Genomic DNA, 19,231 nt, shown 5'->3' with positions numbered 1-19,231 from the left:
GATACAGTTAAAGACTCGATTCGTGTTCCAGCCCTATCTCCCCTTTGGCTGGAAGTGAAACCTGGGGCCCTGTGAAGGTTTCTCTCCTTTGACAAACACCTTACAGTGCAATAGCCTCACAAGGTCCAACAAGGGTAACTAACATACCTGCATAAGCAAACAAGACAGGATTTGATCTCACTAATTCTAGTCAAACGCACTCTTCAGCTGAGGCCTGTTTTAATTAATTGAGGGAGATAAAATACACTGTTGTAACTACAATAACCAGTGTCTTTTAAAGTGATTTTTCAACTCCTTATCATCCCAATCTTAGCGAAAGAGCTTTCACCCAAAATAAGATCTATTCAGGTTAAAAGTATTTGATTTCTAATAGACAGAAGAGAGACGGGGGAAGTTATGATCCTGATAACTTCAGTCAAAACTCATCAGTACATTAATGCCTACTGCAGGTTGACAGTTTCAAACCAAACACGTACAAGAAAAACAAGACAGCCTGTTAGATCGCATGAAATCCAGTGCTCTATGTAACAGGAAGACAATATACACGAGTTAGCTAATTAATACTCATTCAAATTATATGAGCGCATGCTGGGAACACAACAGAAACCAGCCAAAGAGGTTTCCCTTCTCCTCTGCCCACCTCTTCTCTTCCCCTCCCTGTCTGTGTTTATTATGCCTATCTAGCATTACCATTTTAACAGTAATAGACATCACTGAATTTACCTATACCTGTGATTTTAACTATATTTCTGAAAAAAAATAAATAATTCTCCTTCTGAATGTAAATCAGAGGGAGATTGTTTTCTTCTCAGTGCTTGTATTCTGAAACATAATTGAATAATTATTCCCATTTGGTTTTGTTGGTTTTTTTTCCCCCCTTTAACACAGAGCTGAGTAGGACTCCAGACTGCACTGCTTACTTCTACAGTATGCATGCCACAATAAAGGCAAGTAAGAAACTCTCTTGACAGAAAATCTTTATTAGCTTTCTATTAAGTGTTCCTTATCACTTCACCATCTAGTGTGTTGAGCTCCCTCAAGCTCCCTTTCTAACATAAAGGAGATCGGCAGTAAGCAACTGATGTGGAAAACAACAAACTCCGCCTGAAGACAAGTCACAATCCCCCACTGCCCTACTTCTTCTATCCATTAAATAGGAATAAAGATGTTTCTTCATCTCAAAACTTAGGTAAGGGAGGCATGAAAGTGTCTTTTTTAAAAACAAAGTTTGGAAAATGCTGCATAATGATACAGAAGGCAGAGAGGAGTAGGAAAGGACTGGAAGAAAGAGGAAAAGAAAACGAACTACAGAAAAAATATGGAAACAGCAACCAAAAATAACTAGCCAGTTATATAGTAAAGAGTTAATGAATGTAGGTAGAGTTTATGTTCACTTGCAATTTGAGTACTGCAGTCACTCAGTTCTTTCCACCCAACTCACAGGCAATTTTACTCCCAGCTTTATCAGTATCACTGATTGAGACAACAAGAAATAGCAAAGTAGCAAGCAAACAGTGCTTTTCAAAAACAGCAAGGGCAAGAAGTAGACAGATAAGCAGAACATTTTTTTCTTTTGCATCATGTGTAAGCAGAGAAATATAAAGAAATAATGCACACATGCACACAGTTTCTGCATTCACTTCAGAAAACTTTGGGGTTGAATTTTTCTTGTTTTACTTCTTAGGCTGCCTTTGTTCTAAACCCAATGCTTCCGTAAATATAGTATTTAGATATAGGCTTTAACTATGCTAAAGATCTTCTGTTCCTACAGCTATTTCATATGTCCCTCTTCGCAATGTCTTCACAAGCAGATGCAGCACATGCTGACAAAGAAGTTATTGTCAGAAATAACCCAAATAACATACCTGTGTTTGCACTCAGAGCTTTGCTGACACAGCAATTACAGCTGATACAGCACCCAAGTCCTTCATACCCTAAAACGCAACAACTATGAAACACAATGAAGGCCATAGTGTCAACCCAGCCTTCAAAACATATTTTTCACCCAGTTTTTGCTCCTTTAAATCCCCTGATATTCTCTCCACGAATGAGCAAGAGCTAAGTGAGTAAGGTTTCTATTGCTCTCTTCTACTTACTAGCTTTGTTACAGATTGAAGTCAGTCTACATCTCTATAGCACTACTAGTCTAAAAATCTCTGGATTCAGAGAAGAAATTTCCGAATGAATGAATCGGAGGCATCTCCTATAATTTATACTGTGAAACAGTACCTAAATGCAACATATGAAAAGCTAAGCTGCATCCAACCCAGCAAAATATTATTTAAAACCAAACCCTTCTTTACCATTATGAAAGATCTGTGGAAAAAACATCCAGTGTATGTACTCTTTTCTCTGCTTTCATTCAGAAGGAGGGATGGTAGGCAGCCTTTACATTGTTTTCAAAATTGCTGTGTAGCTTCAGTTAAAATGGTTTATTTTGTTTCCTGTCTCTCTGCCTTACACACATTTGTAACTCACAGTTACCAAAAGGTCACTTGCTTCTAATATTTGTACTTTCCTGTTAAAACCTCCATATATTCCCCCCCCCCCCGAAGGTTTCAAAACAACCACTGAACTCAGACTCTTTCTTTTCTTTATGTAACAACCACACCTGCAAATTATCTTCCAGATTTTGTATCTCTTGCAACAGCAAAAATTACAAAGATAGTCCCTTTGGACTGTGGGACAAGTGAGTTTGCAGTTAATCAATGGCTTGCCTTGCTTAGACTAACACTACCCTGAGGAAAAAAAAAACAACCCAAAAGCCTGACAAAAACCCTAGGCCTGAAAATTGAAAGACTGAGACTGCTGAAACAGTTTGGATGAAACTAAGCTAAAATATGTATTCCAAGAGGATATTTACTGCACTACAAAATCAAAAAAGCAAATGGGCTTTGACCAGTCTAGAGTGGAGCTACTCTGAAGTAAACCTTCCCAAAATGCACACGATGTGGTTCTCAAGTACTCTGAACCAACTACTTCACTCTCAAATTCTCTTCTACTTGTTTGTGGAACTTACTATTATTGACACAGCCCAAGATACCAGGTTAACTCTTAACTATTGTGAAAGCATGGTTACAGCGTTAAGCCAAAGGCCTTGGTTTTGCCTGGTTTATGCATTTACGCAAATACGTTGATTCATCCACACGTAAAATTAAATACTGTATTGTACTTACCAGTTTTGGGGTTTATGGAAAAGAATCCCTGTGGATTTCCACTTGTAATCTTGTAGGTTAATTTTTCACTTGAGCTAGAATCTGGATCAAATGCCTCAATTTGAATGACGGACACATCCTTAGGTGAGTTTTCCATGACCTCTGGGTAATAAACTGGTTCTGTGGTCTGAGGAGCATTGTCATTGACATCCCCGACTTCTATGTAGATTTCAATGAAAGATGACAAAGGGACAACGCCTTGGTCTGTTGCATAAACAGTTAACCAGTAATGTGAAGTAGTCTCACGATCCAGGCGATCTGCAGTCTCAATAATACCTGTTTAATAGGAAGAAAGATAATTAGAAAATGCTCAGTAAGTATGCAGAAGTGTATAAAAATACAGTAAGCAACAAGGTTAAATAAAAATTAATACGAGTTCAAAATAACTGACACCGATTCTACAATCTGTGTTAATATACGCAAACATATTGAGGCTAACCTGAAGCCACAAAAAAAATAAGAGTACTACAACGGTTTTCAGCAATTATGCATTACAGATATTAAAACAATATATTACTTAATTTCCTTTTCAACATCCTTTGAGATTTATCAGATCAATTAGCTCTATTCATAAAAGCTATTTTGCCTAAAAGATTAAATATAATGAGTAATTCACAGTCTTTCGGGACTTGAATGACCCTCTTTACTCATCACTGATTACAGTGAATTTTATACCATATTAAACTATCTGATTTAGACGCCAAACTCTTGAACTGTTTACCATTACTCATATTAATGAGAAGATACTTAAATGTGAAACGTTCTTATCTGTGTGCCCAAATGAATTATTTAACTGAATTTTCTTTATGTGCTTATTTGGGTTCACACAAACTTCACAGAAAAGAAAACAAAAGTTATGTCTGAAGCAAAGCTTTGCAGCATCAGGACCAACCAATGGCTGCCATTACTCTGGCAAAGGAAAGCAGCGCTTAGCTCAATTTTACACACAGAAAATGAATTACCATTTAAGGAACAGCTACACAATTCACAAACTTAATAAAAATCTGTCTGCTGAGCCTACAGAAGCTTGCCTGAGCCAGAACTAAATAAAGAAGGAGGGACTCTAGCTTTTATCCACTGGGAAGAAAATACAGATCTACTTTTATAAGCAGCTTCCTCTACAGGGACAGTCATAATATGCATGTGTCAAAAGGGTATGTGACGTGGTGTAACCTATATGATGAGGGAGGAATATTAAATGGATTCATGCAATCATGGCATAATAAAACTTTGCATTTTCCTTTTCCTGAACCGGTCACTCTTACAGGTTGGCCTATTTGAGAGGTTGTCTAAATACAACTTAAAATGAACCTGATACTCGTCAGGCTGAGGGACACAGCAAGCCCTTGCAACCATTTCTGTGGAAATCTCGAAGGGCTTTGTCATGGCTTTTATTGTTTGTTACACGAGACACACCAGGCCTGATCGGGACTGGAGCCGGGATGAGTCAAACTATCACCATGACAGCCGGTTTTGGACTCTGGACAAAGCCACATAATGGGACTATGTGTAATGTGGCCCTTCTGAGCTCGTCTACTTCACACAACATCTACAGATACACCACCAGTAAAACAGGACCTCGATAAAACTATGCCACTGCACTTCTACAGGAGTTCTAAAGGAAAGGAATTAACTCAACCAGCATTTCCTTCACACACTCCAGGCACGTTTTTTAATGCTTCATACCAGCTGAGCAAAATAAGATAAATATTGAGGAATTACTCATTTATTCATTACTTTCTTTGCCTTGTGGGAAGCTGCATAAAGGTCTGGTGATGACCATCTGAAATTATAAGATATCGGTGAGATGACTCCAGAAGGGCTGGAGGGGGTAGCACCTAATGCTTAGCCCTGCAAAATACCCATATATAGCATTTCAAGCAACACAGCGTTTCAGAACTACCACCAGATGTCAGTGTGCAAACTGGTTTTATATAGTGTCAAAGGCTTCAGAACTGGGATAAAAAGAAGGGGCACTGCAGTTTGAAAATATACATGCATTACATGCAGTCCATAAAAGTTTTCTTGAAAGCAAACTGGTGGCTTTATAATTATTTTTTTTTTTTCCAGAGGAAAATCACCAAAAACTAAGCCAAGGTGTCAATTTTAAGGTTATTAGCACTTTACATTTCCAGTCTCTTCATCTCAGTATTTATATTTTGTCTGATGGTAGGTTTATTATTTTAAAAAAATAATAATCCTGTGTAGTCACTGGATTTGTGCTGTGGTTACCTGCGTAGTTTCTGACTGTTAATGTACATAAATTTGGTCTTAAAAATGGACATGAAGCCTTGAGCACCCTGTTACCTGGATTCTATTTTTGTAACTCACGTTACACCTTTTGCACGTCTCTACTTCAGCCCAGAGACTTGCTTAGGAGTAAATAAATTTGTTAATTACTGTGGCCTCACTTCTAAACCTAAATGCTGGATGTGGCAGGCAAGCACTTCATCTTAAGCCTGGGCAGACTCCATGTATGCCTTGGGAAATTCTGTAAAACCTTCATGTCCTACCCAAACACAAGACTAGACCGTAGTAATTCCCTTTTAGCGAGACTTCCAACAATGCTGCTCTCTTGCTTGTGACCTGTGCAGAGCACAGTGGGCAGGCTCATGCGCTGAACTGAGCAACCGTTACCATTTTACACCCGTCCTGCTTTCTTAACAGTGGCTACATCAGAAGCGGCAGATTAATTTTAAGATAGCCTTGCCTGATTTTCAAGAAACATAAAAAGAAACTGTCGTGGTAATGGAGCTCTCCTCCTGCAATCTGCTCAGCTGGCATTTACAAATTCTGCCACCTTAGTTATCAAAGCCTACCGCAAGGAAAAAGACGACTAAACCTATTTTGCTTTTGTGGACTATCAGTTCTCAAGCGTCCTTCTCTGAAGTCATGTACTTCACAAGGGACAAAAAGCCAGGGTGAGGGGGGGGGGGGGGGGAAGAGTACCACGCCAAAACCCCAGTAACAACAGTATCTCAAAAAGAAATATGTAAAAAGTTTATAGGGATAGTGACCAACAGTACGATACAGCACACACGGGCAACTTTAATTTTTGGTTAGTTTTTAATTTCAAATTAGATCTGCATATATGATGTTATTTCTGTATATTTTACACTGACTTTTGCAGAAAAGTTCAATGAAAGGCTTGTAATCTGTCTGCTCATCTGACCATCTCATGTAACACAGATGTTTACCCAACAGGGTAGCTCTGGTTTTCAGAATGTCTCTTGTTTTCTACAGGGTCACCCGCACTCTGAGCGTGCATTAGTCAAAGTAACATGAAATCTCATTCACTAGAATTATTTTTTCCTTTTTCTCATGTTTCTCACAGGACAGATCTCGAATTGTTGGGTGAACACTTCTTTTGTATGTGCTGTTTATAATTCCAAACTGAAGTAGGAAGCATCTAGGAAAACAATTTTATGATCAGTCAGATATGCCAAAATGTCTATGTAACTGTTTAACACTAATCAACAGATCAGCTCCTGAATGAACATTTCCTAGGGGCATAGAGGGTACTTGAAACTTGAAAAACCCTTCATGTACCCCCCTTACAGTTTAAAATAGATGGAACAGACAGGTATGTATGCAAGGTGGAAAACTTACTACGGGCATTGCACATAGGTGGATTACTTTGACAATATTAAAAATGAAAGCTCAAAATAACATTCCTCCAACATAAAAGCCATGCAAAAGGGGACAGGAAGACAGGGAGCAAAAGTTTCCCTTCACCCCTCACACATTGAGGGGGGTGGAGGAGAGGCCACCACACCTAGGTGTCCTTCATCACTCAAAGCTGCAGGCGCCAGGAGGGAAGGGACGACTGGTCTATTAATATGACTCAGCTCTCTTCCAGTTAGTTGATTCCACCCAGCAATAAAATGGAACAGATACCGATCCCGTACACATGCCTGGGGGTGAGGGGAAGCTCTGATTCCCAAAACCTGAACTTCTTTTGGTTCTGCATCAGCACTTCATGACACAAAACACAATCAACACTAAATGGACACAACTACAGGGAGTACTTGAGTTTTTTTCCCTTTTAACATTACTGTGCAATCTGACCTTATATCAGTAATTGCAAAACACCATACTTTTCTCATTATTCTAGTTGAAATTGCTCCTGCAAGTTCAACACTAAATCTTTCCTGATTTTGCCTATGAGAACGCTAATAGCTTCATCTTTAATTTCTATGCAACAATAATGAATACAAATGCATGTAAACTTCAGTAGCTTACCTTCTAAAAAACACAAGCCCAAAGAATTTAACGAAGACAACTTTTTTTTTTTTTTAAACAAAGACAACAATAGTTCTCCCTCCAAATCACAGATCTAGAACCAGTCCTTAAAATATCAATGGTTGGTGTGCCAACTCTCTGCTTTTGCAAACATTGATTCTAGTGGCTTATTTTACATATTAGGGCAGCATAATACTGTATGCTGTCTGAAAGCCAGCACTCCCCGAGTTCATAAATTCACTGGCTTCTAGTTCTAGTGGTTCTCAAGACAGCAGAGAGAAAAATGATGAGAACTCATGTATCAAAGAGAAGTAATAAAGCAATCTAGGTGAGAGTTAATTTGTTTTAATCTCGCAATCGGCTAGATCCATTAAGCATCAGAAAGATGTTGATCAGTATCATCAGTTTCAACAGCGTACTTAGGCTCCTGGCAAGTATTTTCACTTTTTTCTTCAAGTGGTGCAAAGCACATTTAGGGAGTACAGCTTAAGTGCTTCTATTATATCTTCAATGCTGTAAAAGCTCCATCTCTGCCCTAACTCTTCTCCCATTCACAGAAAAATCTTTCATCAGCAAATTTCCCATCCCTTCTCTACACTGGGGCAATTTGACAATTTTAACTTTTACAAACCATTTGCTTTTTACACAGCAAGACAAATAGAGAAACCTTCCACAGAGCACCACTAAAGAATCTTCAGCATGTATGGTAATCCTAAAGGCTTGTAAATATTATTGTTCAAAAAATACAGTGAAGCAAGGATTCCAAAAACATTTTTCACTTGGCTGGATATGCAATCTTGAAGCCTTTCAGGTGGCCAGGATAAAAAGAAATTCATATTCAGTCACTAACCACCAGAGGGAAGTACAAAAGAGCTCTGATGAAATGTTTCTCAGCCATCTGCAAGAGGACATCAGAGCTGATTTTACAATATTCATATGTTTGAAATTTTAGACTAGATATTGTTCCCACTTGATACAATAGGACTTTCTATCAATTTCATTAAAAGAAGGAAAAAGTCCTAAGTGAATACTATAGAATAGAATTCAGTACACAGGAACAGGCTGGTTTATGAACACAGCAACTGAGGAAAAATCAGAACGTCAACTCCACTCTCAACAAGAACCAACATTACTTGCAATTTAAATCCCCAAACCCAAGTCACTACAAAGAAAGTCACTCTTAAAACAAAAATAAACATATAAATCCACCTCAAATCTGACAGTCTTACATATGCCAGTTCTATCTAATTAACAAATGCTCAAACTATAATACCCCAAATTCCCAGGGATGATCCTCCTTAAGTGCGCTTATCCATGAGAACTCTCATTAACAATATTAATGATTCTGTAATGGAAATCAAAACCTGCAATCATTTCTCAGCAAAGCATGAAAATGCAGTTTAGCAGAATTTACCCTGGGAGTGACGTTTGAAACAAACTAAGAGAAATCCCTGGCCTGGAACACGATGCTTGAAATCTGATTACAAACTTAATTAATCTAAATTCTAATAAGCTGGGCAAATAAAAAAGCTTCTTCAGCTGCTTTAAAAGCCATCTCTTGGGGGGGGGGAGGGAAGGCAGTATTTTAAGAACTGCATGAACAAAGGTTTTGATCAAATGTGACCTTCAATGAACAACCAATCCAAATCAGAGATTTAAAAGTGAGTGGATTAAGCCTGTTACAAACACAGGGGCATGCTGTCCCTCAATGGCACTACGCCTGCCAACGCACCAACACAGACTGCAACTTGGTCTTGAATTCTAAACAAACGGTAAGTCACTGCCCTGTGAACTGTCACTAAGGTCTACAAGATCTTTTGAATTAAAAATAAAATTTGGGGAAACACTCAGCACAGACTGAGGTGTACTACTCGAATCTCTGCTACCTCTAGATAGGTTGCATATATTTTCCAGAAAGTTACTAATATTTATTAAATTAGCTTTTTATGCGGACAAGGGTCCAAAGAATCTCAACTGCCAGTAGCTTAGTTTTTCTGGACAAATTTCTGCTTTACACTTTGTGGAACTTTGCTTAGTTGTTATTAAAACAAAGAAAGAATCGCAGACGCCTCAATGATTAGTGGTTTGGTTGTTTTGGTTTTTAAATAAAATCTTACTTAAACATAATACTATCATACTTTGGTTTTCAATGCTAAGCAATTCAGAACAGACAGTTTTCTCAGGTTGTCACTAAAATCTCCACGCTCTCACAACGAGAATAGGCCAGAAAAACAAAAACATTTTACTTTAATTATTTTCTACTTTAATTAACTTTGCATTTCTGCCCAGGTCACCTTATTTAAAATAGCACGTGTTCTAACCCATACTTTGCCTTCTGGTGCAATGTAGTGACAGTGTAGTCCTTCAACACTATCCAGATCGAACACAGATGAATGCAGACAACTTCCTTGGCAGACTTCTTGTTCCTATTCATCTCTTTTATATGTTCTCTTTTTGCCTTTCCTGCAATACACCTCTCTTTCTTAGATTATTACCTGCCATGACACGATGAGCATTTTCCTGCGCTGTATAAATACAGAGGCTACAGCAGAGCTGACAGGATAAAAAAAAAAAACAAAAAACAAAAAACCAAACACACCAAACAACAAAACAGGAAAGAGCATCTGGCATCGGAGAAGATGCAGCGCTTGTCTGCTTCTCAGCAGTCCCCAGAGGCCTCACAGAGGAACACATCCATACTCTTTCGTCCTCCTTTTCCCCTTGAGTAACTTCCAGAGGCACAGTCAAACCAGGACAGTTGGCAAGTGCAATCCTGTGTGTTATGCATGAGTTTTTTGTCATTTTTTTTTCTCCACTTTATGCTCCCTGTCAGACACGGTAAGAGAAAGCAAGGTGACTTGTGAAAAAAAAAGCAAGTTTATTAATAGTTATAGCACCCACCTGCACAAGATAAAACAGGCAGACTGGAGTGTACTGTTTACAAGTACTACACCTAACTGTAGCACTCAGTTTAAATTGTGCCTCTATTACTAATTGTGACCAGTGTCATAGCTCAGATTCTTTCCACTTCTAGAGCAATTAAAAAAAATATAATATCCTCCAGCCAATTTATCTCTATTTCTGTTAACTTCTTCTTAACTTCTTTCTGATAACTTCTGGCCACCACTGCAGTCTGACATTGGGAAATGCCTTGAACGAGCAACCAAGTACAGCACAACCCTGCATGCCATCAAGAGTTCGATAAAGTGAAGGTTTTGAAACATGTAACCTACTGAACTCCCAAGAAAAAATTCTTTCTTTCCCTGAGGCTGTTGTGCTACTGTAACTCAGAGCTATACCAAGCACTGCTGTAAGGGACAACTAAGCCTTAAGCCTACAGTTCTTCTAAAATAGCATCCAATGCTAATGTCAACAAAATTTAATATTATTTGATCAGTCAAGTAATAATCACTTGGTAAAACCAAAACAAACAAAGGCAGCACAGTCTCACACTGATCTTTATTCTACACAAACCAACTGTCCTTAAGCACTGGAGATTTCAAGTATGTCCCGCCACAGAGACAAGGAACTACTCAGCACTTAAAACGTCAGTTGAAAAGACCAAAATCTCCATCCTGTGAACTCCTTGAAACAATCTCCTTCTAAAGAAGGAATGGAATGAGATTTCTTTTACAGAAGTGAAACGTCAGCTCGTCCGCTCTATAAACAGGGCAGAATGCCAAGAGAGGCACTGCTCTCTAGCTCTTGAAACACTAAAGACCTGCAGCAGGACTTTTTAAAAAGTATATACAATCCCTCTTTTAAGAGAAGTAATATTTTTGATACATAAACTGAGCTGGAAAAGTGCCAACCTCCCTTACTTGTATCACATATGCCCTTTGAACAGGAAGCATTATGTGTTTTACGCCTCTATGGAACAAAGTGCAACAGCCACTCAGAGAAATATGATTTGCTCTTCAACTCCATCGCAATTTAAAGCTTATCACTGACAACGCAAGCTACTCGCATATCAGACTTCTTGCATCTGAAGATTCACACAGACTGAACCGTACCGTTTCAGAATATAAATAATCCTTGGTTGCAGCCCTGAAGGAGAGCAGAAAGTATTAGCAACTGTTGCTTGCCTTTGAATCACACATGAACAAGGTGTTCACTGCTCTCCTGTCTCCAGGAGAGCATTAATTAGGCACAGCTAGGAAGACTGTAACCTAGCAACAAACCATCGATATTGCATTTTGCATAACTCATGAAGAATTCAGATTACTTGTTTGCAAACATGTCTGAGGAACATGAATGTGCATAACTCATAATTCAATCTAGTTGGAAAGAGTTTCATTGTTACTTTTCAACCAATCAATGATTCTTCTATTTTGCCGAAGTAAAGCTGAATCTTAAATTAACACATTCTGATTCAGTTTTTAGATATAATCATAGAACCGTTTAGGTCAGAAAAGACCTTTAAGATTGTCAAGTCCAACCATCAACCTAACACTGCCAAAACCACCACTAAACCACGTCCCTCAGCACCACATCTCCATGTCTTTTAAATACCTCCAGGGATGGGGACTCCACCACTTCCCTGGGCAGCCTGTTCCAATGTTTGATAACCCTTTCAGTGAAGAAATTTTTCCTAATATTCAATCTAAACCTCCCCTGGCACAACTTGAGGCCATTTCCTTTTGTCCTATTGCCTGTTACTTGGAGAGGAGACTGACCCCCACCTGGCTACAACCAGTTGTAGAGAGCGAGAAGGTCTCCCCTCAGCCCCCTTTTCTCCAGGCTGAACATCCCCAGCTCCCTCAGCCGCTCCTCACAAGGCTTGTGCTCCAGACCCCTCACCAGCTCTGTTGCCCTTCTCTGGACACGCTCCAGCACCTCAGTGTCTTTCTGGTAGCGAGGGGCCCAAAACTGGACACAGCACTCGAGGTGGGGCCTCACCAGTGCTGAGTACAGAGGTGACAATCACTTCCCTAGTTTTCTTTATAAGTACTGAAGAAAGGCAATGAAAAAAACTTAAAACTTCACAATTTCTTCTTCAGAGAATCCTCAGAAAAATTTCAGAAGCTAGGAAAAAAAAATACCAAAAATAAGCTAAAAGTATATGTTGGAATTATAAGTCCTTTGTCAGCATTTATAAAGGCAGATTCCCAGAAAACTGAATGAAATTCTATTTATAGCTCTTTGAAATAGGAAGCCGTATACATTTCAAGTTGTGTCTTGTGCACTACCAGCTGAGAAATCATGCTCAGACAGGACTGTTAAATGGAAAGCAACCCTTGTTACTGTTTCAAGGACAAATTGCCCATTTTCTAACAAATGAGGGCTTAGAAAGTTTGATTAACTTATCACTACCAGTATCAGCAAGTTGATGGAACTGTAGTAAATAGGCACAAGTCCTTTAACTGGTAAATGCCATTTCACTGTGCAGCTGCAAGACCTTCAAACATGTCAAGTCCACTACTGCTTGTTCTCTTTCCAGGGACTAGTTATTGCAAGTTCAGGGAGGTGGAAGGGGAAGGGTATCACTGCAGAGCATACATGGTCTTTAGAGCCCACAGAACCCTTAACAGAGTATAGGAACCATCATCATCAGAACAGATTTGAGATTTAAACTGAACAAAACCAAACTGAACAAAGTAAAACCTCAATCATAATAAAATGATGACCTGTTTTATCTCTCAGATTTAACTTCAATGAACTGTCCAGATGTAATGAAATATATAGCCAAATCCAGTTTTGTACCTTATGTAAATTTGATATGCGTACAAGTTTTCAAAAGCTCCCAAATTCCATTAAATAACCTACTGTATTCGAAATTAAACAATTTCTGCATGTGACACTAATGGAACAACAGAAAGTAGTTAGTGAAACAGTCAGACGCTAACAGCGTACAGTCAAACCTGGCAGACTCACTTATGTAAATGCATAGAAATTACCAATGCATTTGTAGTAAAACACTTCTTTGGAGCAAAAAGTTGGCAACCAGAGAGGCCCAGCACGTGGTCAAATCCAGACCTTGACATAAAAGTTAGAACACAGAACAGCTTACGCATCACTTCTGAGCTATGAACAGACGGCACTAATTTGAATTGTGTTCAAGCTGAGGAAGAGAAAGCATCACTATTGATCTCTGCTACATGCAGCTTATAAACAAGGTAGCTACAGAGAGACGTGAAGAAATACAGAATGTTCAACAGTTAAGAGCAGCTATCACTTAAGTAAACATCTAGACATAGTAGGAAAACCTAGAAGCAAAGATGTGCATAAAACTGCACCAAACACAGACTATATTTTTAAAACATTGAGAAAACAGGCTTTGTACTTCTTAGTTAAATGCGTAGAGTAGAACAAAACATGGGGCAAAAGAAAGAGTTGTAAATACTTTGACCCAGTAACATTTTGGCTTCCAGTTCCTGCCACAGTGCTTTCTGCACATTTGTACAAAAACAAGTCAAATGAACGGAAAACACAGTGTTTAGACCATTTGTAAAAGAAAAGAGTTCTGAAAACACGTTCTTAAAATTGTCTACATAAAAGATTATGCCCAGAAATTATGATTCAGTACTAGGTAGCCTGGGCTAAAACTAATAAATCTGCTAAGGTCCACAAAGATTGTGAACTTGCTTTTAGGAAGCCGGGGGCTGGCGAGCGGGAATTTTCGCAATTAGAAGATCCCTGATGGGGTTGCCTTAGAATTCAACCAATTACTTCCAGTTCAGAAAATCTTTTGGGACAATGGCAGACAGCTCCTATTGTCAGCCTCATTTACGGTTATTTTAATAGCTCCAGCTTATTTCTGTCAGCTAGGCTGCTTGTATGTCAGGCTTTCGGACAGGCAATATAATTGCTATACAGAGGAAGAGTACCATGTTGCTAAAGCTCGATATGGAGAGACATAAAAACCCCCTGATGAGTACACATTAGGGAAATGAAATGTTAACTCTTACGCCAATAGGAAAAATTATTGTAATACAGCCACATACGATCTATGTTCCTTTGAAGAGAGAGCAAGTAAAGCAAGCTTTGCTGTTAACACGAGCAGTCATTCATGATTTGAGAGAAAGCATGCTGAAAAAACATGACCGCACTACTACATCAGCATTACAGCAGGTTTATAAAATATTAGTGAAAATGGAACACCCTGCCAGCAGATTCCGGGCCAAGGATGTGGGCTCTCAGTACCCACAAAAGCAGGTCCTCTTACTCTGTTACATGAGCAAGGTTTGCAGGATCCGTAAATCATTGCTGCAGTCATCCACCCCCTTATTCAGGGGAGATTTTTGTCTTCAGGTAAAGACACAACTGGTTTCTGTGGCCCAAGAAATACAATTACACAATATCATAAAATTAGAACAAGTAACTATGTTTAAGAAAAAAATACTTTGGGATAATATTGTTACACTTTTCAGTTACCTTTAAATCTTGCTTTCTTACTACAGTTTCATGACCAGCAGAGAATTTCTACTGAAACGTAGGTAAATCAGAAACGAGTGAAGGGCTCTACAGGTCTACTGTTTGTTTACTTATGAACACCAAAGAAGGAATCGCATTTTTAGAATGTACGTGTACTTTCATGTGCATAGAAATTCATCCTTTGTGGGGTTTTATGTTCTTCGTTAAAGTTCATAAGAATTTCATATATACACACACAACTGAACACATAGATGCTCTTTAGAACTCTAGCTTCACCCTGCAAAATCCTTCTAACTTCATTGCCAGTATTCCTAGTACTAAGGAAGTGTTGACAATGTGAGTGGTTATACTACCACTCTAATAACTTAACTGGGAAATGGGGAGCCTCTGAAGGGGAAATTCCTCTGCGAATGGCCCCAGGAATTTCAAATCTAACTGGAGTTGACAGATTAACCCAGGTCCCCCCTAGGCAGAAGAAGAGGCTACAAGGAAAATAATGAGACGCATGGGAAGCCAATTATGCATAAGAGCAACACATTTAATTGTACAGAAACTGGTCTGTTGATCCAGAAGGATCTATCTGTTTAGACCTCTGCAAACTATTAAAATACCCGGACAGTTCTGCAACAAGTATATTCACTTTCAATCAGTAAATCTCAAAGTTTAATGACCGTCTTAAATAAGGAAAATTGTTCTAGTATCCCAAGAATCTTTTTCCTGGATACACAGCATTTTTCTCCAATTGCCTTTTTAGTTGCAACTTGAACAATTGCAGCCTACCTCACAATACTTCCACAAAAGTAACTTTGAAGGCTCAGCAAGTTCAACAGAGCAGTCCTCCTCTTTAGTAAGCAGCACTTACAGCTGTGCTCCACAGCAACACTGGATCATGACTAACCCACATGAAAAAAAAATATGCCATTTAGCTTGTGCATGTTATTTATACTGATTTGTGTTTTGGACTGCTGCAATTTTGCTTCAAGCTTTTGGTCTCCAGACTATTTTGAGTTGCAGAAACTGCTGGTTAACAATGACAGTTCTCAGACCAGCTCTGAGCAAGAAAAGATACTGATACCTATATCAAAAGGCAAGTAGCATGTTGAGGAATACTGGAAATCAGGCTATTACTGCTGTTCATGTTACTGCACCAGGTAGCTACATACACAATGGCACTTAATTACTGTCAACAGAAATGCTGCTCCCAAGCAGATTTATGTGTACTAAGAAGAGCTGGTGTACCTGTTGGCATGCAACTGCTAGGAGAAGAAAGCAAATCAACAAAGACATGAGATTAAAGCATCTGGGATCCAGTAGCATCAAAAGACATTTTCATCCTTGTCAAAGTCAGATTAACCTACAAAGCATCTGTTTATTTTTTCAGACTTTATTTCTACTCATGTATTCAGAGGAGATTCCACATTGATCAGTACTTGTTATGCTATTTTTTTATTACTTGCCTTTGCATATGAATAAAAATAAACAAAAGGCCATGCAAAGAAATGTTTCTGAACTCGTCTGTTTACAAGTAGAAGGACAGAAGAGTCATGAAGACAAAGAACTTTGGGATTAAAAAAACATATTCATTCTCTTTGCTTATGATTACTGAATCAAGTAAATGAAAAATCCTCTGCTTATAAGCAAATTCTTACATGCACACTGAAGAATCAATACTTAACAGCTAAAAAGGAGACTTGCAACTAGAAAACTAGAAATAACTCATTAGATGGCAAGCATATTTATTTGTAAGTGCCCTGGATGCTTGTTGGGAGATGAGTGCGGTCTTCATCATGTAAATAATGGATAACTGCTTGCATGGTTTTAATCAACATTTTCCAGAAACAAAAAAAAAAAAAAGACTAAAGGTAGCAGAAATTAATGCAAGTTAACAGCTTAAAAGAAAATCTATAAGTTTAATTCACTCAATATTTAATGCTTAATAGTAGAACCTACAAACATTTGGATAAACAGACCACTGAGTTTTTCTGTTAGAATTTCCATTGGAAACCTCTTAATTATTCCCCACCGACACATTTTTGTTGGCGATAACTGCACCTTTAGTAAAAATAGCAGAGAGTGATGTGAATAACTCCCCACCAGACAAGAAGTTTAATTGTCATAGAGCCATGATAAAAGTAGATCAACTCTTTCTACACTAGTACACTTGGCGTAATTGAAAGAACATTATGATATTGTAGGTAACTAGTAGACCATTTAGGCACAAAATGCATTTTGCTCCTGAACCACTGAAGATTTTTCCCTAGTTTAAGAAATTCAGAGAATCTGTAGTGACTAGAGATGGAATTGCACTCGGTGACCTCCTGAAACCTCTGTATCTGTGTATAACTGTTCTCAACAATATATTCTCCAATGCTGGTCCTTCTTTTGTTTGATTAGACTGAACAACTCAATTTCCAAAGGATTTTTTGATCACCCCTGGAACTACAGACACAGCATGGCATATGTTTCTTACTCCATTTCCTCCTATCATCACATGCTGTATCAATATTCACTTTCAATTTAATCCACATAATCTGCAGTAATCTTGTTCTCACTGTAATCATCACTCCCTTAATTTCTTATTAAACAATGCACATCAAAACTGACATGTCATTTGAGTCAATGAAGACTTGACAATGCATCTTTCACTAACAGTTTTTGAACCTTCTCACACTCTTCTCCCCTACCTTATCTGTATCTGGAGAGATTCAAATCAGTCCACAATTTCACTGCAAAATTTCACCATTCAGCATGAACATTTTTAAGCAAGCAAAAAGCTAATTGAAAAGTGCAAGTTCTAAGACTTTTTTTTTTTTTTTTAATATTTGCAAGCACAGTTCTTTATCTCTGGGCTTCTGTATTTACTTAACACACAAGTCCCCATTCAGAAAGCTGATTGTGAATGGCGTGAAATAGTGGGGACTATGAATTGCTTGGATTTTTATCACTTTTTCTTTTTTTAGCCATGTTTTCTCTATGTCCATACAGAAAATAATCCACTTCTTAACAAGTTGTCACCTCTTCTTACACACTTTTTACTTTAAAATGGCCTGAACAAACTCGGGCAACCCAAAATATTGCTATACTAGCTAGTAGCACAGGTATGGAAGCATATATGTATAACCAGATATCAACGAGAGAGGCAGAGATTGTTTTTCCATTTCTGATTAATCTACTAAAATTGGAACTGTAATGTTCAAACTACCTTCAAAGTCAACTGTGATACCAGACTTCTTATGCAAAGGCGTAGTCATCTTTCCCTCCCTCCCTCCCTCCCCAAAGTAATTAACATTCCTTGCACAGGCAGCTGGACATTTGTTAATCATTAACTGTCTGTGCAATAAAGACAGGGAGAGAAACTGTTAGCCATTCCTCACAATGGTACACCAAAAATATCTTTAAGACATAAGATTTAGTGAATAGTGTGAAATTATTTACAGTAACAAAACCACTGTCATATTATCGTAGTTCAGTCAATGTTTTACTGACAATATCTAGTTTTGTGAGCAAGATTTTCCATGTTCAAACCTAAGTAATTAACTCAGGAACTTAATAAAAAACGCAGCACTTTCTAAAACAGAAAGAAATACTTTTAAAAAGTTGAACTATGCCGTTAATCTCTTGGATAATAAAATAATACCTACGACCAGAATTGCAACACCAAATATAATAGAGGCATAACCAATGCACACATTCCAATCTTATCTAGAATCACTTTGATTCACTCTACCTTGCTTTCATTACAGGAAGGGCACAGCAAGGGCATTCCTCTCAGATCAAACAGAAAATTCCACAGACAGAAGTTTCCACATGTCTGATTCGTTGCAGATTAAACCCTTATCATTAGACAGCAATCTCTAATTTTCATAGAGACAGGATATACCCTGTCATGGTAAATCTACGGGTCGAGGGGGGAGGGGGGGATGCGGAATAAAAAAAAAAAGAAATAAAGATCTGTAGAATGGAGATGTATTCCCCATGAAAGAGCATGTCACCCTCACAACTTTGGAGAAACAGAGGGGACAAGGTACCAGCATTAAAGCTTCATCATAAGGCTTCTTTGTACTGCAAGTTTTTCAAGCTGAACTACCAAACTCCCTCTGTGCATAAATACAACCAGGACTACAGGCAACACATATGAGAAGAAATCTGTATTCATTTTTAGCACATTATTAATGTATTCTCTATTCGGTTTTAGCGTGTTATGTTACCAAAATCTTCATTTCCTTACCCACATGACTGGCGCAGTTCTAATGCTCATGTACCTTTACCAGTAACACTAAAATCAGAAAGCTATTCTATAACTATACTACTTACATTTTGAAATTTTTAATATAATAATCTTTTAATCCATAAATCCTGTACAAAATATGAATAAGCACATGCAGTTTCAGGCTTTTTGC

At 38.2% G+C, this 19,231-nt stretch overlaps 1 protein-coding gene across 7 annotated transcripts in view; it reads right to left on the bottom strand.

Moving 5' to 3' along the window:
* Window positions 1-19,231, bottom strand: part of FAT1 (FAT atypical cadherin 1) — a 112,650-nt gene that overhangs the window by 71,317 nt on the left and 22,102 nt on the right. For all 7 annotated transcript variants that reach the window (XR_010071108.1, XM_063335066.1, XM_063335068.1 and 4 more), the window contains exon 3: window positions 3,177-3,491. Coding sequence is in view for 6 of the 7 variants with exons in the window: in XM_063335066.1 (XP_063191136.1) it covers window positions 3,177-3,491 (315 nt within the window). In the remaining variant the exon portion in view is untranslated. The remainder of the gene's footprint in view (window positions 1-3,176; window positions 3,492-19,231) is intronic.

Source organism: Chroicocephalus ridibundus, chromosome 5 (genome assembly GCF_963924245.1).
Source record: "Chroicocephalus ridibundus chromosome 5, bChrRid1.1, whole genome shotgun sequence".
Classification (NCBI taxonomy): domain Eukaryota; kingdom Metazoa; phylum Chordata; class Aves; order Charadriiformes; family Laridae; genus Chroicocephalus; species Chroicocephalus ridibundus.
This window is presented reverse-complemented; position numbering and strand designations above follow the sequence as displayed.